The sequence below is a fragment of the Balaenoptera physalus genome, assembly GCF_965194825.1.
Source record: "Balaenoptera physalus genome assembly, chromosome: 9".
Taxonomy (NCBI): Eukaryota; Metazoa; Chordata; class Mammalia; order Artiodactyla; family Balaenopteridae; genus Balaenoptera; species Balaenoptera physalus.
In genome coordinates this window covers 28334591-28358102 of record NC_138888.1, presented here as the reverse complement: position 1 = coordinate 28358102, position 23512 = coordinate 28334591, and the positions used below count along the sequence as shown (strand labels likewise).

The 23512-nt window shown below is 36.4% G+C and overlaps 1 protein-coding gene across 25 annotated transcripts in view; it reads right to left on the bottom strand.

Annotated features, from left to right (window-relative positions):
- Window positions 1–23512, bottom strand: part of AHI1 (Abelson helper integration site 1) — a 224297-nt gene that overhangs the window by 65592 nt on the left and 135193 nt on the right. For 19 of the 25 annotated variants that reach the window (XR_014267260.1, XR_014267261.1, XR_014267262.1 and 16 more), the window contains 2 exons: window positions 4116–4278; window positions 618–718 (listed from right to left, as the gene is read on the bottom strand). The exons of 2 other annotated variants lie outside the window; for them this stretch is intronic. Coding sequence is in view for 13 of the 23 variants with exons in the window: in XM_082474460.1 (XP_082330586.1) it covers window positions 618–718; window positions 4116–4278 (264 nt within the window). In the remaining 10 variants the exon portion in view is untranslated. Of the gene's footprint in view, window positions 1–617; window positions 719–4115; window positions 4279–23512 lie in introns of those variants that run through there. 4 more of the 25 variants (XR_014267267.1, XR_014267268.1, XM_082474470.1 and 1 more) reach the window with 3 other exon arrangements.

Sequence of the window (23512 nt, the reverse complement as noted above, 5' to 3'; positions counted from 1 at the left end):
CATAATAAAATAAGTTAAATAAGGTAATATATATGGTGGTACAGTGCTTATAAACTTTTCTACCAAAGCACTACCAACATCAGAATTCTGCCTGATATCCTTGAGGGAACTGATGGCACAGGGTGAAAAAACATGACATTTCTCTGGCTAATAATAGATCCGTATTTATTTTAACCTGAAAGCATTTAAAATTACTAGCAAGTAAGAGGAATGATCCAGGAAGACAGGACATCTTTAGTCTATGAGCCCCAGTCATTCTTAGCATAAATGTGGACCCCTCAGGTGGGGCTGAGGACAGTGTCAGTATCACAGTTATAGAAACGTGGAGAGTGGAAATAGCGTCACACTTAAAGTCACAAGTTCTACTTTGGGTTCTCGTCCCATCACTTGGGCTGTGACTCGGGGTTTATTTTAATCTCTCTGAGCCTCCTCAGTTTCCTTATCCGGAAAATGGCTATAATAATATTTGCCTTATATATTTCAAAATGTTGGTGCCAATATTAGAAGAAATAATAATGTAAACAATGAAGGATATAAACATGAAAAATAAAGTAATATTTCATCCAGAGAGAGTGAAAATCAAAGTACATGGAATACATAGTCTTGCAAACATTTACCTTTTGTGGAGCTGAAAAAGCTTTTTCCATTTTGGCTTTTTCCTTAGGGGTTAAAGGAGGGGATCGCTCCTTTACCTCTGGAGGCTGTTCTCGATAGAGTGCTGGAATTGAACAAAGAATTCACGCAATCAAATCGAGGAGCACCGTTCCACGGGGCAAAACAGCAATGGGGGTCAGACAGGAAACTAAACACACTGATATTCACACTGCCTTGGTGTAACAATAAGCTACCCAGAACTTAATGTTAAGGTGATCTGTAGTCTTACACATTCCTTATCCAAAGAACACAACTTATGATTGGCAAGTTTTGATCAGCAGGATTTCAGAAATGCAGAAAGTGTCATTTTCACTTACTATGTATGTGGTCATGCAGATGCTTATTTTATCTTAATAATACACATTTACCAAGAACCTGCTATATGCAAGGTCATCAGCTAGCTACCGCTGGAGGAGATACAAAGATGACCAAAGACAGTCTTTGCTCTCAAGGAGCTTACAATCTGGTCAGAGACAGATATGTTCACAATTAACTGTAATATAAAACAGACTGTGATATTATTCTGAAGAGAGATAATAACAAAGACAAGTTCTGATGTGGGGATAGCAAATGCTTAACGGAAAAAGTGGTAGGTGTGTCAGACTGAAAAATAGGGAGGATTTTGCCAGGCGGAGGTGTGGATAAAGGATAATTTGTGAAGATGGTATGAAACAAGTAAGCACAGGGCTGGGACTATACATGACACAGGATCCACTCAGTGTTGGATCTAAGACGCTTACAAGATTATAATCTATACAATCTTAATCTACTTAATCTACATGTGGTGTTGAATCTAAAAAGTTATGTGGGAATTTTAAAGGGCTAAAAAGGAAATCTGTTTTGGTTAAACGACTTGGGCAACTCTGAATTGAGAGAAAGTGATAAAATACACCTGATCAAAATTCTAAAATTATGAGCTACATTAATGGGCTTTGTGTGTGGGTGCATTTTATCATTGGGTTTCTTTATCTCTTACTGGAAATGTTAGATGTGATTAAGGAAATTGATCAAGTTTTCCTTTCCAGTGGCTTAAGATACAAAGGGAATGTCCTTTGTGATAACAGGGTACCAATGTCTTCTATTGTGTCATTCTCTTAAAGGACATGGCTTTCAATTGAACAGTTGATAGAGATTATGTATGTATGTATAGTATGTATACACACACACACACACACACACACACACACACATACACACACAGTCCCTTAGATCATTTGCTTTGCATATCTGGCTTCAGATAAAGATAAAGGACAATTTCTCCTACTATTTTCAGAGCGGAATATGCTGCTGACAGTCATTTTTTTCTCTAATGTTAAAACTGGGAAGGTGAGTTTTTGTTAAATTCAGGTAAAAAGTAGGATAAAAGGACAGGAAAAGAACCCCTGATAAACTGAGAATTCGATTGTATTCTCAGGTTTTCTGAAAAATTTTTGTTTGTTCTGGCTTTTGCAAAAGCTTCTTCAACAAGCAGTGACTGATGCCAAAAGAAACCATCAATTACTCTGGGGTACAACAAGGAGTTATGGCAACTGAAGGATGGCCACCGCCTGAGCCACGGAGTTGATTTCTGTACTCGGCCACCAACCATGGTCACTGCAGTATGCTTCAGAAGTCCCACTTTGGTTCTTATGGAAGAAAACCAAATTTTATTGAATCTTTAATCCCCTGTGGAACAAACATCTATAGTCTCTCAATATTTGCAAGCCTAAGAGGTAATTTCTGCAAACTAACTAGATTCTAAAGTTAGCACATAACACCATTTTGCCTGGAAATACACAATCTTTTTATACTGTCAAGTTTCCACTTGTATCTGAAAGAAACAACAGATTGTAACATCTAGTTAAAATGACAGATATACTCCAGAGTGACTAAGACTGTGCAGGCAGCTCTTGATTTAAAAACAGAAGCTACCGCTGCAGAACTCCAGCTGCTGGTCCTGAGAGAAGCCGTCACTGGGAGGGGAGGGAAGCAGCCTGGATATCTGAGATGACCTGGATGTGAGAAGTGCTGAGTTTACGGGAGATGACTGGGAATTAACTTGTCCCCAAATTTCTTCCTTCCACACTGCCTTAACTTCTCTCCAGTCTGCATCCTCCTTTAAACATAAAACTATACCTCAGAGTTTAAGAGCTATTAGTTATTTAACCGCTCAGAGAATAAAACCATGGCACAGAGGAAATTAAGAATTTTGTTATGAGAGAGAAAGAAGTGGGTAATTTTCGAGACACTTAGCGCTTTGGAGGGGAGTCTGCTGAAAGCGGCAGATAAGCTGGGGAAGGAGCTGCAGTGAGATCTAGAGCTCTTGGGGAGGGAGCCCTGGGAAGGGCCGGGTGCAGACCTGGAAGGTGGCCCAAGAGAAATAATTTTATCTGGGCCTGGCCCAGCATCCAGGATTCATGGAAGAAATTCTTTCTCCTTTTCTTCATCTCTTTTCCCTTCAAAGTTCAGAACTTAGGTTAGAAATCAATCGTATTTTTGTTCAACCATAGTTTGGGTTGAATGGGGTTTCAGAGACTAGCCTGAAAACCAGCTACTACTTATAATAATTACTTTGCAGAAACAAAAGACTTAACAATAAACATTCAAAACGTAGCGTGTTCTCAAGGCTGCCTCTACTATATTTTTAAATCGGAACTATATGCTTTTAGTGTTTCTGGAAGAAAGCTTAGAGATGATGGAGCTCAGCTCCCTCGTTCCATGGGAGGAAACGGAGGCATATCAGTATTAGTTGTCAAGCTAGGATTAGCAGTCAGTTCTCCTGGCCGCTGGGCATCATGCTTTTCCTACCACACACCAAGTTAACGGCTGATGGGAAGCGTTCTTCTGAAGAAGCACTACTATACTCCTCCCTTTTCTTCAGTCTTTGAACTCTTTTATTTTCAAACTCTCTGTGTTAGTTCTATTTTCTCCTCTCAAGGCCTGGAAGCAAATCTACAGCTTTCAGAAACTCAGATTTAGAATTTCTTCTCACGCTCCTTTCTTTTTCCTTTCACAAATGAGGGCTTAATTTACTTGAGAATGGAACAATCTATTGCAGTTTTCTTTGAGCAGGTACCAGCTAGGCCTGGGGAAACAAGGTAAAAAGAATGGGAGTTGGGAGCTAGAGGTTCTTAGGTGCCTGTCAACTGAGGAGTCTCTGTGGCAAGAGGAGAGGTGACGTCAGTGTGTGAGCATCAGGTGGCGGGGAAAAGGGGCTGAAGAAGGGTGGTAGCTAGATGGGCAGGTCCCCTGGGATGGGAAGCCCATGAAGCAGATATTCCAATCTCAGAATGTAATAGCTTTTGAGTGTACTAATGCCCCCCACCCCTTTTATTTTTTTGCAGCATGAGAATGAAGAGCAATACCCATCGGTAAATGTATGCAAAAGTAACAAGACAGCAAGTTAAAGCGTAGAAAATGATAAAATCTTGGACTATCAGTTATACCATATTAGTAAACCAGGAAGGGAGCATAAAACTTACTTTCACTAGCCACATGATTAGCTGGAAAATAACCTTCCTGCCCCTTTCCTCTGCTGCCATACCACCAGTCTTCATTATCTTTGAAAAACACTCGGATAATGTCTCCGCGATGGATGGTTAGTTCATCTGATCGATTCGCTGTGTAGTCATAAAGGGCCACTACCTAAGAGAGAGATAAGACCACCACAGCTTTATCACAACTGTACCACAGAGAAAACCCCCAACATTCACTTCCTCTTGCAGAAGAGCAGCTGAAACCAAAGCAGTACTTTGGTGAGTCTGAGGCTGTCTCAAGGTTTGCTAATGGGATCAGGGGCGGTGGGAACACAGCAGGAGAAGCAAGATAAAAGACTGTGGGATTGAGAAATGGTTAAGATCATTCAATACACTAAGATTAGCTTCAAAATAGCAGATGTTAATTTTTTTTAAAGTAAATTACTTGTGAGGCAAATAAAAAAAAGCTCACACATCATTCACTTTCTTAGAATTGTTTCATTCTACCTTTGGTCCCATTCCCTGTGCTAAGCAGACGCATCTGAAAAAAAAAAAAAAATTCTCCAGAACGTCGACACTTTTACAAAAAGGAAAAATTCAATGGAACAACCAGTTTACATAATTTCATTGTGATCACTTGGGTCTATTGTTAATGTCTCTTTTTGAGATGTATTTCTATACAAATACCATTTTTGGGGTGTTTTATATGAATAATCTAAATCTTCCCCTACCTTTAAAAATACCTTTATAAGCTTATACAAATTTAAGAGGAAAAACCCTTCTATGAGAATCCTCTTTCTCTGTTTTGTTACAGTACTGACTATATACATTTTTTCTTTTGAAAAACCAAATTCAAAATGAATGGCTGCACAGGAATCTACAAATCCCTTACAGCAGTTACAAGAAGGAAGCAGACCTCAACCCATTTTAGACGTGATGCAGTGTATAAAGTAGGACATAATACATACAGTAAAGAATAAACTACTTCTACTTTTTTTCCTATGTAAGTGGAATTTGAAAATTTACAGGTTATACAACGACATACGTAATGGAAAATTATCATTGCAGTCCTCTGCATTTAGGCTGAGTACTGATTTATTCACTTAACAAGTATTTACTGAAATCCTAATGTACCTGGTACTGTTAGGGACTGAACGTACAGTGATAAACAGGATAATTTCTAGAAGGGGTACCTTGCTTAGGCTTTGCAGGAGAACGAAGGATAATCAGGAAATAGCCAGCTGAAGAGATGGAAAGTGTGTCTCAGGCAGACTGCACCCCATGTGTGAGAGTCCAGGGAAGAGAAACCCCAAATAGCTCAATATGGTGGGAGCCTGGCATTAGAGGTAAGAGTCTAGATAGAAGGTGGGAGAAGCTGAGGCTTCAAGAGTCAGTAGGCGCCAGATCATACACGCTGAAAGGTTCAGACTCAGAATATGGGCAACGGGAAGCCAGGAATTCCATAACAGTTCTCAAAACTCTTTGTGGTGCCTTGAAATTAATTAAAAATCTTTATTAACACATTAACCAGAAGACTTTAATGGATAAATCTGGAATTAACTGCTGCCACTATACGATATAAGGGCAGTAATGATAATTTAATTTAAGTGGTAAAAATACAACTCTTATTGCTCTGCTTAGCACAGCCCCTAGTTTACAACATGCTATGCAGGACGTTGTTTAAAATTTACAAATCTTTTATAACTCTCAGCATATTGATGCCAACTCACTTATGTAAAAGTGGAACTTTTAACTTTTCCCCTGCATTCTTCCTTCTCCAAACCTCTTCTCCTGTATTCTCCTGCATGGCACTATCACAGAACAGGAAAGCCAATAAAAATGTTCTGAGCGCCTGCCATGTTCTGGGTCCCTTGCTAGTTGCTTATGTGAGTTATCTTACTCAACCTTTGTGACAATCCTGTGAGGGCAGAAATTCTTATTTCAATTTTACAAATGAGAAATTTGATATACAGAGAAATCTAGTAACTTGTCTAAAGTAAACTACTAAGTGGTAGAATCAGGATTTAAACTCGTGTTTATTTTCTTTCTTTCTTTCTTTTTTTTTTTTTAAATGAAATACATTTACAGGCCATCTTTACCTAGGATCAAACATGGGAAAGAAGCAGCAGAGAGGAAGGGAGGAGGGACAGGAGATCCTAATCACTCATGAAAGATAAGACACATTTTTGGACAGCAGAACTTGGGCAGCTGGCTGTGCTGAGAAGATTAGCTCCCCTGGGTCACCTGCAGGCCCCACTGCACCCCTTTCCCGACACCTGAAACCCAGTCCGAGAACCTGCGTGGGGATTTGTTCCCACTGTTCTCCATCCTGGTGTTCCTATAAAAAGAGGAAGAGATACCAGGAGCATACGTGCACAGAGAAAAAGGCCGCTGGAGGACAGAGCGAGAAGGTGATTGTCTGCATGGCAAGGAGGCCTCAGAAGGAACCAACCTGGCCGGATACTTGATCTTGGACTTCCAGCCTCTAGAACTGTGGGCAAACAAACTTCTGTTGTTTAAGTCACCCGGTCTATGGTATTTTGTTACAGCAGATCTGTCAGACCAATACATAATACAGCCTCACAACCTGATGGTGTCAGGTGAATCATGTGTTACCAGACTCTTACGGTATTACAAATGGGCAATGCCTAATTTGCATCCATCTTAGGTCCTTCCCGGCTTACAGTACTGTGTTCTACACTCTCATAATGCTATCTCCTGATGTAGAAATAATGTCCTGTCACCAAACTCCACAACTACCATCCGTAGGAGGGAGACTACACCCCCCAAAGCAGTCTTGCTTTGTCACCATCACACCATTACTGACATTTAGGCGCAAAACAGCTTCACAATGAGGAGTCAGCGTGTTTCACGTGCCAACAGCCCACAGGTTGGCGGCAGTGGAGCTGTGACCATTCTCTCATCATACTGAAGGCACGGGACAAAATCCACACGGCTCATGAGAATCTGCTGGTATTCCAGTGTGTGTTTTTATCAAAATGTTCTCATCATTTGAAGACCATTACTCTCTTCGGAGCATCACAGTACACACAGTAAACTTTGCTTGTTTTATTTTGGTAGTGGATTTTGCGTAAGTCACGTCTTCCCCGCCTCCAATTAGATTTCATTGTCATCTCGCTGTTTTAGGATAAAGTAAAGCTCCATTGGGAGCTTTATTCCCCAAGTGTTGGAAGACACAGTCCCATGCAGAGGTTTGTTTTGAATTAATACCATTTCTATTTTCCCCTTATTTTGGTAGGTTTTGTCACAGAAAATCTGTTTTGACCATTCTCTTGAGAAGTATCTTCTACAATGTACCATTCTGTGCACACGGTGTCTGGCACGTAGGTATGACGGAATATCCTCAGTACTATGATCCAAATCTTGAGCTGACAGGGTGGTTATGAAATCTTTCAGTAATCTTTCTGTTTAGACGTAAGTTTAAAAATATGTGTTTATGTGCCCATGTGCACATAATGGTAATGATAGGTCTGGGAAATCAAATGTTCCACAAAATCCACTTGGTCACATTTGACCACTATTCACATATTTGAAACAGAGTTCCTTCCTTTTCTCAAAGTTTGCCGAGTTGCTTGGGCACAGTCATTCATGGTGGAAGTGCCATTGGCAAGCTTTTTTTTTTTTTTTGACATAGTTTTCAGTCTTCATAGCAGTGCTTGCCAGATACTATTTCTTGGTTTAAGCAGAGTCTGCCAGGCTGTTATAAGACATTTAGGTGAATTCCTTTTTGCATTATCTTCTGAGAGATTTTTCATTATTACAGTTGTCTCTCTAGAATTCTCAGTGGTTCTTGAAACCACTGTACCGAAGGAACATTAACCACTGCACTGCTCAGCAGCAGATGTTCCTTGCAATGTTATCTGTGATGCAATCCAAAAATCAATATTCATAATGACCCCAAGTCATTCAACAAGCTACGCTGAATAAGTCATACACTTGAGCACTTTCTCCTCCAACACGGCTTCTGCTGGGTCCATAATTGTCGGGGAACTTCTTTGCACCCGCCTGCAGCTAATGAAGCATCTGGGTCCCACCCCCTTCCCTCTGCTTCCTACTTGCTTAAATGATTTCAGAACTCTGCCCTCCAGAACAGTGAAAGAATACATTTCTGTTGTTTTAAGCCACACCATGTTTGTGGTAATTTGATATGACAGCCCCAGAAAACTAATACATATGAAGTTTACTTTCGTGAGTACTAGATTTTTTGTATTCCTTTAAAGAGTACTAGATGTTTTTCTGGCATGTAGTTACTTGAGATCAGTTTGACCCCTTCCAGGTTTGCTTTTAAGTTGTGTTAGGGCAGATTCAGGAAGACTTTAGGACTCAATAAACTCCATTACTAAGATATGATTCTCCTGATAATTCCCCCTGATGCCCCACATTTTTAGGAGGTTTTTCCATTCTGGCTGGCAGGACTGTGAATTATTTCCATTCTGTTGTGTAGGCTACTAATTTCTGATGGTTCTTTCCTTATGGAGTTTTACCCCATGTAGGTGCAGATCAGTACTCAGCCAAAGAGTTATTAAGGGTACTTCTATGGTTATTGGCAGGATTATTACCAATTAATATAAGGTGAAACAAAAAGAAACGTCTTAGTAATTATTTTATTTTATTTTTTGACAGAACTCTTGTTACAGGTATTTAATGCACATTAACTAAAATGTATACATTTTCAGTTTTCATAATAAATGCAATTATGACTTTATTACACTTCTGGTATTCCTAAAGAAAGCATATCAAGCTTTAATATAGAAATACTTAGGTTACACTTAACTTCTGGCTCAAGTGATAATAAAACTTTTGTTCTTTTTTGATCTTATACATGTTCCCCTCAGGGATGGCCCATCTCTTGTAGGCTTGGAGTGACCTTTGGCTGCGTGGTTGGCCTTGTTGTTTCAACACTCTGGATATACTAAAAGAGAAAGCAACTTACATACAAGAACAATTAATTGGAGCAAAGGGAGAAGATGCTTCTTTGTGCAGATTCCATAAGGACTACGCAGAAGTATGGATGGTCTAAGCCAGGCAGTTATATTTATAGCACTGTTTTTCACATAGTTAACAACATGGTGTGATTGTAGCTTTTTAAACTATGAAACCCCAGAGAGATTGTACTTTCTAGTTGAAATAAAGTTATTTAGAATAGATTGTGGCTTCAGACGCATTTGCTGCTTTTTCGACCTTAGGGAAACATCCTTAATGAATTTTATAGAATTCTGATGACAGGGTTTTTAAAAAAATCTCTTTCAAGTTTTAAACTGCTTCATTATTTATAAGAGGTCTGGGTATAGCTGTAGCATTTCATATGCTTTCTGAGAGAAATGGACCGTTTTCTTGGCCACTGGAGATGTTTCTCATGTAATCAAACAACAGTTTATACATCTTGATCCTATTTTTTTTTTTTAACTGTGTGTTTCTTTGGAGTTAAAATGGCTGTGATAGCCTCACCAAACACTTCAATCCCTGATGGATTAAAGGTGAACATTCCACATAGCAGCATGCTCCCATTTCTTTTTTTTAATTTTTTTAAAAAAATTATTTATTTATTTATTTATTTATTTTTGGCTGCATTGGGTCTTCGTTGCTGCGTGCACGTTTTCTCTAGTTGCGGTCAGCGGGGGCTACTCTTCGTTGTGGTGTGCGGGCTTCTCATTGCGGTGGCTTCTCTTGCTGTGGAGCATGGGCTCTAGGCGTGCAGATTTCAGTAGTTGTGGCATGTGGCCTCAGTAGTTGTGGTGCGCGGGCTGTAGAGCGCAGGCCCAGTAGTTGTGGTGCTTGGGCTTAGTTGCTCTGAGGCATGTGGGATCTTCCCAGACCAGGGCTTGAACCCGTGTCTCCTGCATTGGCAGGCAGATTCTTAACCACTGCGCCACCAGGGAAGTCCTTGCTCTCATTTCTTTTGCTAGTTTCCACCCTTGTTCCAGACATAGGTTCTTCTTTCATATCTTTCAGTCTTGCTATAGTTTTCGGGTCACCTCAGAGATATGAGTTCCTATTAATACAACAGGTATATTTAGTGTGTATTCCTTAAGTTCTGTTGCCCACTCCTCTTTCACATTTTGAAATGACGCTACATTTACCACAGAGAAGCATACAGGGAGGACATCAGTCATCGGATAAGATAAAAGCCTCAGGTGATCCCAGTCTTCTTGTCTGCTCTTAGTGTTTCTGTTTGGCCGTGTCATAGAGAACCAGGAGGTACTAGTTGTCCCCTAAGGTGACACTGACTGTGTAGCAGTTGAAGATGGCAGGCATGTAGTCCTCCAGGAAGGCGTCATTGGCATAATTCATGGGTAGGCACATCTTGCCTGCCGCCCAGTTGCCAACCACCATGTACCTGAGCATCACTGCACTGGCCCACGAGCTATGCTGGGCATGGTCCCCCCACCTCCACCGGTCCCTTCCCCGGCTGTGCCTGCCTGCTGCCCCCCAGTAGTATTTAACAAGTGAAATAAAATAAGCTTTAGGAAAGTCTCATTTGTCAATTATGTCGAGCAATGTTGGGTCTTTATTATTAAAATAGAAAAAAAGAGCAGATAAAAAAAGTTAGTAGAAAATCAAATTTAACAACAAATCCTGAATTGTACAGAAGTACATTACTAAACATTCAAATGACTCCTTTACTAATAGTGACACTGGGACTATATTTTATTTCATAAGAAGAATGGAAAAACATATAACCCTACTTCTAGCACCATGTGGTAGAAATATATACAGTCTCTTATGATTATTTCCATGAACACTAAGAAAGACAACTCTAAAGATATTCATAAAAAAGAAACTAAGGTCTTGTTATTTTTGACTGATCTTATCTGGATAATAATAGATTAAGAAAACAGAGATAAAGAAAGTAAATAATTGCACAAAGTTTATTGTCTCTGTACCAGACAAACTATCTGTTCTATCCTGCTACATAATGCTAGTATATATGAACCTTAAACACTTCATCAAACAAATATTTGAAAATATTTAATTCCAAATACCTTCTGGTAAAGTAACTACTAAGGGTAATGGAAAAAAATACGAAACTAGGAATCAAGACAGTGAGTTTCCAGTCCTGCCTGGGCCTCCAAGGCTAAAATATATCATAAAACACTCAAGCTGGATGTCTGTAAACTAAGGGGTTTGGACCAGATGCTAGGTGGTATCCCTTCCAGCTTAAAAATTCTATCATATCAGGTATTCAAATAACTATTCCAAAAGAATGGCATTCACAAATTTTAACGTAAATTCAAAATATTAATTTGTTGGATAACAGTGTGCCTGATTATTTGTGATCATACATGAATTAGAAAAGCTTGTTTGCTTGCTGCAGTACTACACAGGAAAAGCCTCTTAGTCATAATTAGAGAAGAATAGTGATAAAGCATTTCCTTGGAATTTACTGGTTGGAAATACTTCTTTCTTCTTTGACGAATAGGAATGATTGAACTTTTGGACTTCACAAATAAAGCTACTCATTTTATATGATGATTGGTGTTAATTAAACCTCTTCTTACTGGAAATCACAATTCACATACTTTGTTACAGTGAATCATTAGTGCTTCATTGAAAAAGGCTCTAAAATGTATCTTTGTATTGGTTATTTCCTAAAAAAAAAAAACAAAAAAAATCAAGAGAATGATGCAGACCTTTATAGACTGGACTACAGATTTTTGTTTTGTCTTTTGTTAGTGAAGAAAGATGACAGTGTACTTTAATTATTTTTCTTGGGAGGGACAGCAAAAGGAGAATTATGAATCATTGGTTTAGACGTGGGTGATCAAAGTGTGGTCTCCAGATTAGCAGTGGCAACACTACCTGGAAACTGGTTAGAAATGCAAATTCTTGGGCCCCATTCCAGACCAACTGAGACTATATATTCTGGGGATGGACCCAGTAATCTGTTTTAACAAGGCTGCCAGGTGATTCTGATGTGCCTTAAGGTTTAATTAACTTTATTTTGATGACCTACTTTATAGAACATGTACATTTATTTTCTGCACGTATCAAGTATGTGACTGAATGGTTAAGAAACATAATTTAAAATATAAAACCAAATCTTATAACAAATTGTCACGGGTAAAACTTAAAAAAGTAAACCTGTTCCTCCTTTCCTATTTTACTTATGTTTCTTAGTTTCCCTCGTAGCACTGAAATGCTGACTAGGTCCAGATTTGAGTAATTTAACATCTACTTTGTCATTTTTTTCAACAAGCTCATGCTCAAACTGCAACTAGGAGTCACAGTAAACATTTCTTAGGTTCCCCTACCATCTCTTAAGGATTAGCACACTTTTTAAAATAGAAAAACAAGCAAAAATTGAAAGATTAGATCTGTTTATCTAGCAATAATTATTAGATCGATATCATGTCTGAGGTACTCTTATAGGCTGAGGAGACAGAAGTGAACAGTTCCTGTCCTTGGGATATTCCGTTTTATGTTTCATTGTTTTTGGTCTGGTGGCCCTTTTTAAAAACGGGACACCTTTAGTATTTGTACAAGTTACTCTGCTGTTTCTCTACTTTTAAGTTGCCAATAAAGAGTACTAGGGTGCATGCTGATATTGAATATTAAAATAATAATTTATGAATTACTTCAGAAAAGTATAATAAATTTCTTTAAATTCTCTTAACAAACCATGAGCTATGAGTAAATGTAAAATCAGTAGAAAAAGAATCAGCTGAAGATTATATTTTTAAACAAAAATAAATTCAAGTATCTGCAAACAACATATTATTCACTTTATACACAGTTTTAGTCATTATAAATTTTATACTTCACAGTTCAAAGCAGTGGTTTATAGAGATTATATACAGAAATATGTCCCTTATGATAAATGGAATATTCTCTTTTTTACCCTGTTGCATTTATAACTTGTTTCTATTTTCCTTAGATGCTACTTTCCCGGCCAGGTCCTTTCTGTTGCCATATTGTTATGAGAGGTAGTACAAATTTTTTTAAAAATACATAAACATACAAATTTATAAATACTAAAATAAAAATTATTGATTCAGGTTTGTTAAGGATATAAACACATGAATATATAAATGATAAAAAACTTAAAAATAAACATATAGGGACTTCCCTGGTGGTGCAGTGGTTAAGAATCCGCCTGCCAGTGCAGGGGACACGGGTTTGATCCCTGGTCCGGGAAGATCCCACAGGCCGCGGAGCAACTAAGCCCGTGAGCCACAACTACTGAGCCCGCGTGCCTAGAGCCTATACTCCGCAACAAAAGAAGCCACTGCAATGAGAAGCCCGCGCACTGCAATGAAGAGCAGCCCCCACTCGCTGCAACTAGAGAAAGCCCGTGCACAGCAACAAAGACCCAACGCAGCCAAAAATAAATAAATAAATATATTTAAAAAAATAAACATATAGATAGATAAGTAAGTTATACAAGGGTCTTCAAATAGACTTGTATTGTTGCAAAACTAGTTTGGAAAAGCCTATTCTAAAACTGAATATGCACCTACAGGAACTAAAAATTGTTTGTATGAGCTACATTTCCATTTTTCTTTGAGAGTGAGGTATGGGTGCATTTCTCTGTGCTTAAATACACATAATAGAGATAACAGACTTATCACTTAAAAATAACATAAGGTCTGGAGACAAATCTTTTGAGAATGAAATTAAATCTTTTTAATGCTTAATGGCATCTTCAGGATTTCCTGGGCACCAACTATAAGTGCAAAGAGTTACAGTACCTGATATTTTTGAGAACTACTTAAGAGCACCCCTAAGGGCATTTATTAACAGAATTCATTAAATTTATAAATAATTTCTTTTCTTTCTTTTTTTTTTTTTCCTTGATGCACCATGTAGCTTGTGGGATCTTAGTTCCCTGAACAGGAATTGAACACATGCCCTCGGCAGTGAAAGCACAGAGTCCTAACCACTGGACTGCCAGGGAATTCCCATAATTTATTAACAATTTCTAAAAAGATGAATTAACTAGTAACTCATTTATATAATAAATATGTTTGGTGTGTGCTATATATATAGCACTGTACATAGTATGGGAAATATAAAGAAATGCAGCATAAAGTTCTTGACTTGAAGCTACTTAAGACATAGTTAAGAAAAACATACTATTTCAAATATTATATACTTAAAAATTCTTATCCTTAAAGTTTAATTCACTCATTCTAAAACAAGTATATAAATCTCAGTTTATTTTTTTCTCAGCAACGTATATCTACTGTTATTATTTAATAATCTGCTATGCTATAGATATGTCTGTTTATCTCTCTAGATGTTATCTAGAAATATATGTATCTACCAATTATTTAATGCTTGTTATGTGTCAGGCATGAGCTAAGCATTTTACACTATATACATATGCATGTGTGTATGTGTACATACACACAAATATACACACACATATATAGCACACATATATATATATTTGTGTACATACACATGTTCACACATAAGTTCATAAACACCCTATTTAGTATTTATCATGCCTTTGTTTCCTTAATTATAAACTAAAAGAATTATTACTTGTCTAAATCACACAGTTTGGCAAATTCTAGATGTTAGAAGGTTTGCTTTTCTCCTAAATCTATGCTCTTAATCACTAAACCTATATATTTAAGTTTGAAGTTAGAGGTCTTCGTGGAACCAAGTAAACATAAATCTGCTTGGTTCACTGCTTATGACTTTCGCTAAGATTTATGCCAAAAGAAGGATCTTTAAGACTTGGTATTTCTAATACAGAAGGCACCTGAAGAATATCATCAAAGCACTTTTCTTCATATTATCTTCTCAGTCACAATTTGTTGAGGCCATCAAACTGGGAAGTGATGTGGTAAACTGAAATAAGGCCAAAGTGATGGCAGACATATGTATACTAACAGGTGTGTCCATCTGATCACTATAGTTTATATTTACACTTATACTGAAATGACTAGGCATTGTTAATTTGGAAAGGCTTTGTGAAGGAATCTTGAGTAATAAATTTAAATGGAAAGAGAAAAGCTTTTTAGGCTGCTGATAGTAAGACATCAATAATTAACTGCTCATCTTATTTAAACACTGAGGCTTGTCTATTTCTAATTCTAATGTCAATCCAAATATTCTGGGAAAAGCTCATGTACACACATGTGAGTATTTGGTTTAGTGAGGAAGAAGACAAGAATATAATAGAAGGATAATGAAGAAGCTTGATGGAAAACGTCTCTATTTTAGCACATAAATATAATTATGATACATACAGAGATGTAGATGGTCAAGTAAGGGGCTCTAAAACCTACCAAACAGTATCTCAAACGGCAAAATAGAAATCAGCAAATAGAATTTTAAAGAAGCAACTAGAAAACACTGAGCTTAAGAACAAATGAGTAGAGGGGAAGCACTTCTGGAATGGGAGATTAATGAAAATTGGCTCTTCCATAAAATCAAGGAAACTGGCAAAACTGTCAAAATCAACTTTTAAGAACTTGAAAAATTAGCCAAAGGACTGCAATAATCCAAAGAGCATGTATTCAAGAAAAACAGTTGGATCTTGGTAAAAACATCAAGTTTTGTGGAATTTTAACCTGCCCTATTCCCATTACTCTCTTGCCAGCCCCATGGTAGCTTTAAAAACAGACTGACAACCACGGTTAACTGTGAAAACTATCAGGTCAGCAGTCACTGGAGAGGGCAGAACAGGTTCAGAGTGCCTATAAATCCCCACCTCCAGAGAAGTGCTACTATATGACCTAGGTGGCAGCCCCTGAAAAGCTCCATTCTCAGGGCTTGTCTTTATTTGATGTGACTCAGAGTCAGCTGTTTGAACAGCCATATTCCTCGAGCATTTGTCAAAAAAAATCAGTGGCAACTTAGGTGGTGATACATGTTATGACAAGTAAGGAACTGACCAAAAAATTAAAAGGAAAAACTGGGAAATAACATGTCTGTCTATAGAGTTTGCTGAAAAGCATCAACAGATTCCTGGAAATCTAGAAGGCCATGGGCATGTGCAAAACTCTGTGTATGCCCAGGAAAGACCAGAGAAGGCTCAAATCTTTCATCTGTGCCGACCTTGACAGTCGATGCAAGCAAAAAGTGAAGTCTAAGTATGGTAGAGTTATGAACTGCATGTTGAAGCACTAAAAACATGTCCTAACACACACATACAGCCCTATGGAAAAGGTCCTAGGCATTTAAGGAAATCTTAATACAATCATTAGCTGACCACTAAGCTAACCAAGCAGACACTTTAGTGGTTGCACAACACAAAAAGTACAGTCTTTAAAGAATTACTCCAGAAAAGTCCCTAATTAAACAAATAGTAACAGTAATAATAACAAAAATGACAAATCATAGGGAAGTGGGGGTAGAAAATCTGATTTTTAAGTTTGCCACATTATATTATCTCAAATGTCCAGTTACAAGACATGTAAAGAAAGAGTAAAGTATAACCCTAATAGGAGTCAAAGAAGTCAATAGAAATTGTCCCTGAGAAAGTCCAGATGCTGGAATTACTAGACAAAAACTTTAAATTGGTATATATATGTTCAAAGACCTAAGGGAAACCATGTCTAAAGAATTAAGAGACTGGATATATGTATATGTATAACTGATTCACTTTGCTGTACAGCAGAAACTAACACAACATTGTTTATCAACTATAGTCCAACAAAAATTTTAAAAAAGAATTAAGAGAAAATGAGAATGCTATCTCAGCAAATTGAAAACATCAATAAAAACAAAGAATTAAAAAACAAATAGAAATTCTAGAGTTGAAAAGTACAATATTCACTAGAGGGGCTCAACAGTAGATTTGAACTGGCAGAGGAAAGAATCAGTGAACTTTTTCACTGATTAGTCTGAGGAACAGAAAGAAACAAGAATGAAGAAAAATGACAGAGCCTCAGACACCTATGGGCTGCCATCAAGTGTACCAAAATATGAATAATGGGAGACCCAAAAAGAGAAAAAACAGAAGGGAAGAAAGAATAGTTGAAGAAATAACTGCCCAAACTTCCCAAATTTGATCAAAAATATTAATCTGCACATCCAAGAGCCTAAACAAACACCAAGTAGAATAAACTCAGAAAGATCCACACCTAGACATATCATAGCCAAACTACTGAAGCCCTAGAATCTTGAAAGCAGCAAGAGAAAAACAACTCATCACATAGAAGGATTCTCAATAAGATTAACAATAGATTTCTCATCAGAAACCTTGGAGTTCAGAAGTTAGTAAGATGATGCTTTCAACAATAAGTGTGGAAAGAAGACTCAACCTACTATTCAATATCCAGCAAAACTACCATGTAAAAAAGAAGAAATTAATACATTCCCAGATAAATGATAACAGAGAGTTTGTTGCTAGTAGACCTGCCCTTCAAGAAAAACTAATGGGAGTCCTTCAGGCTGCAACAAAAGGGCACTTAACAGTAACTCAAATCCACATAAAGAAATAAAGAGCACTGATAAAGGTAATTACATAAGTAAATACAAAGGACAGTATAAATGTACTTTTTGGGAAACTCCTCATGTAAATTAAAAGACAACTTTGTAAAGAATTATAAAAATGTGTTGATGGGCTTACAATGTATAAATAAGAGAGTGTCATGGACTTACATATACTACCAAATGTAAAATAGATAGCTAGTGGGAAGCAGCCGCATAGCACAGGGAGATCAGCTTCGTGCTTTGTGACCACCTAGAGGGGTGGGATAGGGAGGGTGCGAGGGAGACGCAAGAGGGAGGAGATATGGGGATATGTGTATATGTATATGTATAGCTGATTCACTTTGTTATAAAGCAGAAACTAACACACCATTGTAAAGCAATTATATTCCAATAAAGATGGTAAAAAAAAAAAAAGATGTAATTTGTACAACCATAATAGCACAAAGGAGGCAGAAGGGAAAATAACTGTATTAAAGTTTTTATATACTATTAAAATTAAGTTGGTATTAATCCAAACTATATTGTTTTAAGTTAAGATGTTAATTGTAATTCTCAGGGTAACTACTAAGAAAACAACTCAAGTAAATACACAAAAAGAAAAAGGGATGTAAATTGGTATATTAAAAATATTACTTTAATCAAAAAAAGTGAGTAATGAAAGAGGAAAGCAGCAAAAAAATACATCAGACATAAAGAAAACAAAACCAAATTGTAGACTTAATTCTATCTTATCAGTAATTAAATTAAATGTAAATGGATTAAGCACTCCAAATGGAAAGCAGAGATTATCAGAATGGAAAAAAGACATGATCAAACCATCTGCTGTCTACAAGAGGAACATTTTAGATTAAAGACACAATAAAGTTGAAAAGGATGAAAAAGATATACCATACAAACAGAAACCAAAAGAGAGCTGGAGAGGCTATTCTGATACCAGGTAAAATATAATCAAAGACAAAAACTGTCAGTAAAGATAAAGAAGGGCATTTTAAATGATAAAAGGGTCAATCAATCAGGAAGCCATAAATAAGTATGAATATATATGCACCTAAAAAGCCTCAAGATACATAAGGCAAAATGGACAGAACTGAAAGATGAAATAGATGATTCAACAACAATAGTTGTTGAGACTTCAATACTCCACTTTCTATAATGACTAGAACTAGGCAGATCAACATGGAAACAGAAGACTTGATCAACACTAAAAACCAACTAGATCTAACAGACATCTATCGAACACTCCACCTAATAAAAGCAGAATACATATTCTTCTTAAGTGCATGTAGAACATTCTCTAGTATAGACAATATGCTAGGCTATAAAATAAGCCTTTAAAAAAAACAAATAACCCTGAATGACAGAAAGTATGTTCTCCAACCACAATGAAATGAAAATAGAAATCAGTAACAGAAAGACAATTGGGAAATTGTGTCAAAATTAAACAACACACTCCTAAATACCAATGGGTCAAAGAAGAGAACATCAGGGAAATTTAAAAGAGATAAATGAAAAGGTAAACACAACATACCAAAATGTATGGGAAGCAGCAAAAGCAATGATCTGAGGAAATTTTATAGCTGTAAATGCTTTAATTGAGAAAAAAAAGTCAAATCAATACGCTAACCTTATACTTTAAAACTAGAAAAATAAAACTAAACCCAAAGCAAGTAGAAGGAAGGAAATGATAAATATTAGGATGGAAATAAAAGATAACAAATAGAAAAAGAATAGAGAAAATTAACAAAACCAATAATTGGTTCTTTGAAAGATCAAGAAAATTAACAAAACTTTAGCTAGACTGACCAAGGGTGGTGGAGTGGAAGGTAACACCCAAATTAATAAAATCAGGAATGAGACAGAAGATATCACTATTGGCCTTAGAGAAATATAAAGGATTATAATGGAGTGCTATTATCAACTGTATGTTAACAAATTAAATAGCCCAGATGAAAGGGACAAATTCCTAGAAAGAGACAACTTAAATGTGACTGAAGAAGAAGATGAACATCTGAATAGACCTTAAGAGTAAAGAGACTGAATTAACAATTAAAAAAATTTCCACAAAGAAAAGCCCAGGTACAGAATGCAGCATTGGCAAACTGTACCAAATGTTTAAAGAAGAAATAATGTCAATCTTTTACAAAACTCTTCTAAAAAATAAAAGAGAAATGAACACTTTCCAACTCATTCTATGAAGTCAGTGTTATCATAATCCCAAAGCTGGACAAGAAAACTACACACTGCTTATGAATACTGACGTAAAAATATCAACAAAATACTAGTAAACAGAATCTACAACATATAAAAAGGATTATACACCATGACAAGTGGGATTTATCCCAGAAATGATAGTTTGGTTTAACATATGACAATCAGTCTATGTAATAGACCATATTAATAGCATTAAGGACAAACCCCACATAATCATCTCAATAAATACAGAAAAAGCATTTAACAAAATCCAACATCCTTCCCTGATAAAAACACTCAACAAAGTAAGAATATAAGGGAACTGCTTCAACCTGATAAAGGTTATTCACAAAAGCGCACAGCTAACAACATACTTAATGGTCAAAGGCTGATAGTTTTTCCCCTAAGATTAGGAGCAAGAGAAGACACAGACACTCACCCTTGCTATTTCAACACTGTACTGGAGATTCCAGCCAGTAAATTAGGCAAGAAAAAGAAAGGCATCAAGATGGAAAGAAAGAAGTAGAACTATATTAACAGATGAAATGACCTTGTGTATAGACAATCTCAAGGAATCTACAAAAAATCCTCCAAAACATCTTATAGAAGTAGTAAACAAATTCAGTAAGGTTGCAGAATACAGGTGAATATAAAAAATCAATTATATTTTTATACCTGAGGAATGAACAATCTGAATATAAAACCAATTCCATTTACAACATCAAAAAGAATACTTGAAATAAAAGTCTAAGACTTACATACTAAAAACAAAATGTCATTGAAAGAAATTAAAGTAGACCTATATAAACTGAAAGAACCATGTTACTAGATTGGAAGACTTAATATACTGTTAAGATGAAAATCCTCCATTTTGATCTACAGATTCAACACAATCCGTATTAAAAATTTTGCAGAAACTGAGAAGGTGATTTTAAGATTCATATGGAAATGCAAGGGACCTAGAATAGAAAAATAATCTGGAAAGAGAACAAAGCTGGAGGACAAGCTCTGCTTTTAAAACTTACTACAAAGCTACAGCAATTAAAACAGTGGATTACTGACATAAAGATAGGCAAATGAATCAACACAATAGAATTGAGAGTCCAGATATAAGCCCTTACATTCATGGTCAACTGATTTTTGAAAAGGGTGCCGAGACCATTAAATGGGGAAATAATAGTCTTTTCAATAAATGGTGCTGGGAAAACTGGATAGACACATGCAAAAAAATAAAGTTACATCCCTAACTCACACCATATATAAAAATTAAATCTAAATGGATTATAGACCTAGAGGTAAGAGCTAAATGTATAAAACTCTCTGAGAACACATAGAAGTAAATCTTCGTGACCTTAGATCAGACAATGGTTTCTTAGATATGGTAACAAAAGCACAAGTAACAAAAGAAAAGAGTAGAGAAATTGAACTTCATAAAAATTTTTTAAAAATTTTGTGCTTCAAAGGACATGATCAAGAAAGAGAAAAAGACAACCTACAGAACAGGAGAAAATATCTGCAAATCACGTATCTGATAAGAGACTTGTATCCAGAGTATATAAAGAACTCTTACAAGTCAATACTAAGACAAACCCAATTAGATATAAATAATATGAATATATCTATATTATATCTATATTTATGTATGAGTAACATAATTTATACAGTTGATTTTATATAATATATATTTATATGCTATATTCCTGGCACATGGTAGGTATACAATATGTGTCAGGTATAATTATTATTATTCAACTCCTATAGTTCTTTGAGTTATCACAGAGGAATGGTGTTTTAAAATAAAAATATTTCTATAGGACACCCACAACTATAAATGTGATCCTGTTTTCCAAATTAAATGTAGATGTGCTAACTTCAACTCCATTTCTAAAAACAAAACTGTATTGCTACCCTTGGTATAATAACATCTGATTCTCATATATACATACATACATAAATACATAACACAGTCATTAAAATATATCCTATTTATACAATTATATAGTAAAAACATAATTTGCCCAACTAGAAAATGGGCAAAGGATTTGAATAAATTATCCAAAGAAGATATACAAATAGCACTGCAAAAGATGTTCACATCATTAATCATTAAGGAAATGTAAATCAAAATCAGGAGATATAACTTTTCACTCAATAAATTGGCTATAATAAAAAAGACAGTAACAAGTGTTGGTGACGATGTGGAGAAATTGAAACTCTCATACTTGGCTGGTGGGATTGTAAAATGGTTCAGGCACTTTAGAGAACATTTTGGCAGTTCCTCAAGATGTTAAATACAGAGTTACCATATGACACAGCAATTTCACTACTAAATATACACCCAAGAGAAGTGAAAACCTAGGTCTACACAAAAACCTGTATGTAAATGTTCACACAGCATTATTCATAATAGCTAAAAATGGAAGCAACCCAAATGCTCATCAATGAATTAAAGGATAAATAAAATGTGGCATATCCATATAATAGACTATTATTCAGCCATAAAAAGGAATGAAATTCTGATGCATGTTATGACATGGATGATCTTTGAAAGCATGCTAAGTGAAAGAAGCCAGATACAAAAGGTCATGTATGATATGACTGCATTTATATAAAATGTCCAGAATAGGCAAATCCACAGAGATAGGAAGTAGATTAGTATTTGCCAGGGGCTAGGCAGAGAAGGCAATGGAGCGGGGTGGGTGGCTACTACTGAGTATGGGATTTCTTTTTGGGGTGAGGAGTTTGTTTTAAAATTAGACACTGATGATGGGTACCAAACTATGAATATACTAAAACCCAATGAATTGTAGACTTTAAAAGAGCAAACATTTTGCTGTGTGAATTATATCCAAATAAAGCTGTTATAAAAAAAGAACATCATAGAAATTATGGTTATGGAAGGTGAAGTCAGAATAAAGGAACAGATACAAGCAAAAACACAGAGATGGAGACCATAGTGATTCATGTCAGAGAGGGGAGTCTTGATTCTGGCTATGGAAATGGACAAAAGAGGTTAGACTGTGGAAATATAAGAGAAGAGGAAAGCAATACATGAGGTACATAAGAGAGAAAGATAAGCTTAATATATTACCAAGGTTTTGTCAGTAAGAACTAAGCAGTTGGTAGTACCAGTGACAGAAGATTAAAGTGGAAAGGCCCAATAGAAGTCCCAGGAAAGACAGGAATTTTATTGAGCTGTACTCATTTTCAGGTTCTTTGGTTCCCAAGTAGTTAACAGCCTAAGTATTTATTATGAAGATTTTTCTAGTAGAATGGAGAAAGAAAAGAATAATTAAGATTAGAAACATCAACTGAGGAGTCATTCATGCTTAGGTACCAGCTGACACTTGGGTGTGTACAATGAGTTTTACAAGTAGGTCTCAAGGAAGAAGGGACAAAGCCCAATCACCTCATTCTTGGGTGAGACAATTACCTTTTCATTCCTGTTCTTTTTAGTCCTGTTCTTCAAACAGCTGTCTGTGGCATGTGGGTAGCATAGTTTGAAGTGTAACAGGTGCTTGTAATTTCCTTTCTCAAGGTCACAGGTGACTCTGCCAGTGCACTAGAAAAACCACAGCTTCTGGGCCCCTTTCTTCCCACCAAACCCCAAGATCCCCTTCTCACATCCAGATTACTCTCTGTTACTTATGTGTCTTTAACCCACCCTGCAGCTTTGAGAATTGAAGTGCCACTATTCTGAGGGAATCTAAGACTCTGTCCACTAACCCCAAACCATATCTGATTAAAACTCCTTGGTGTGTGGATGGGATGTTTTCCAAGAAAAAAATTCTGCAATTGGC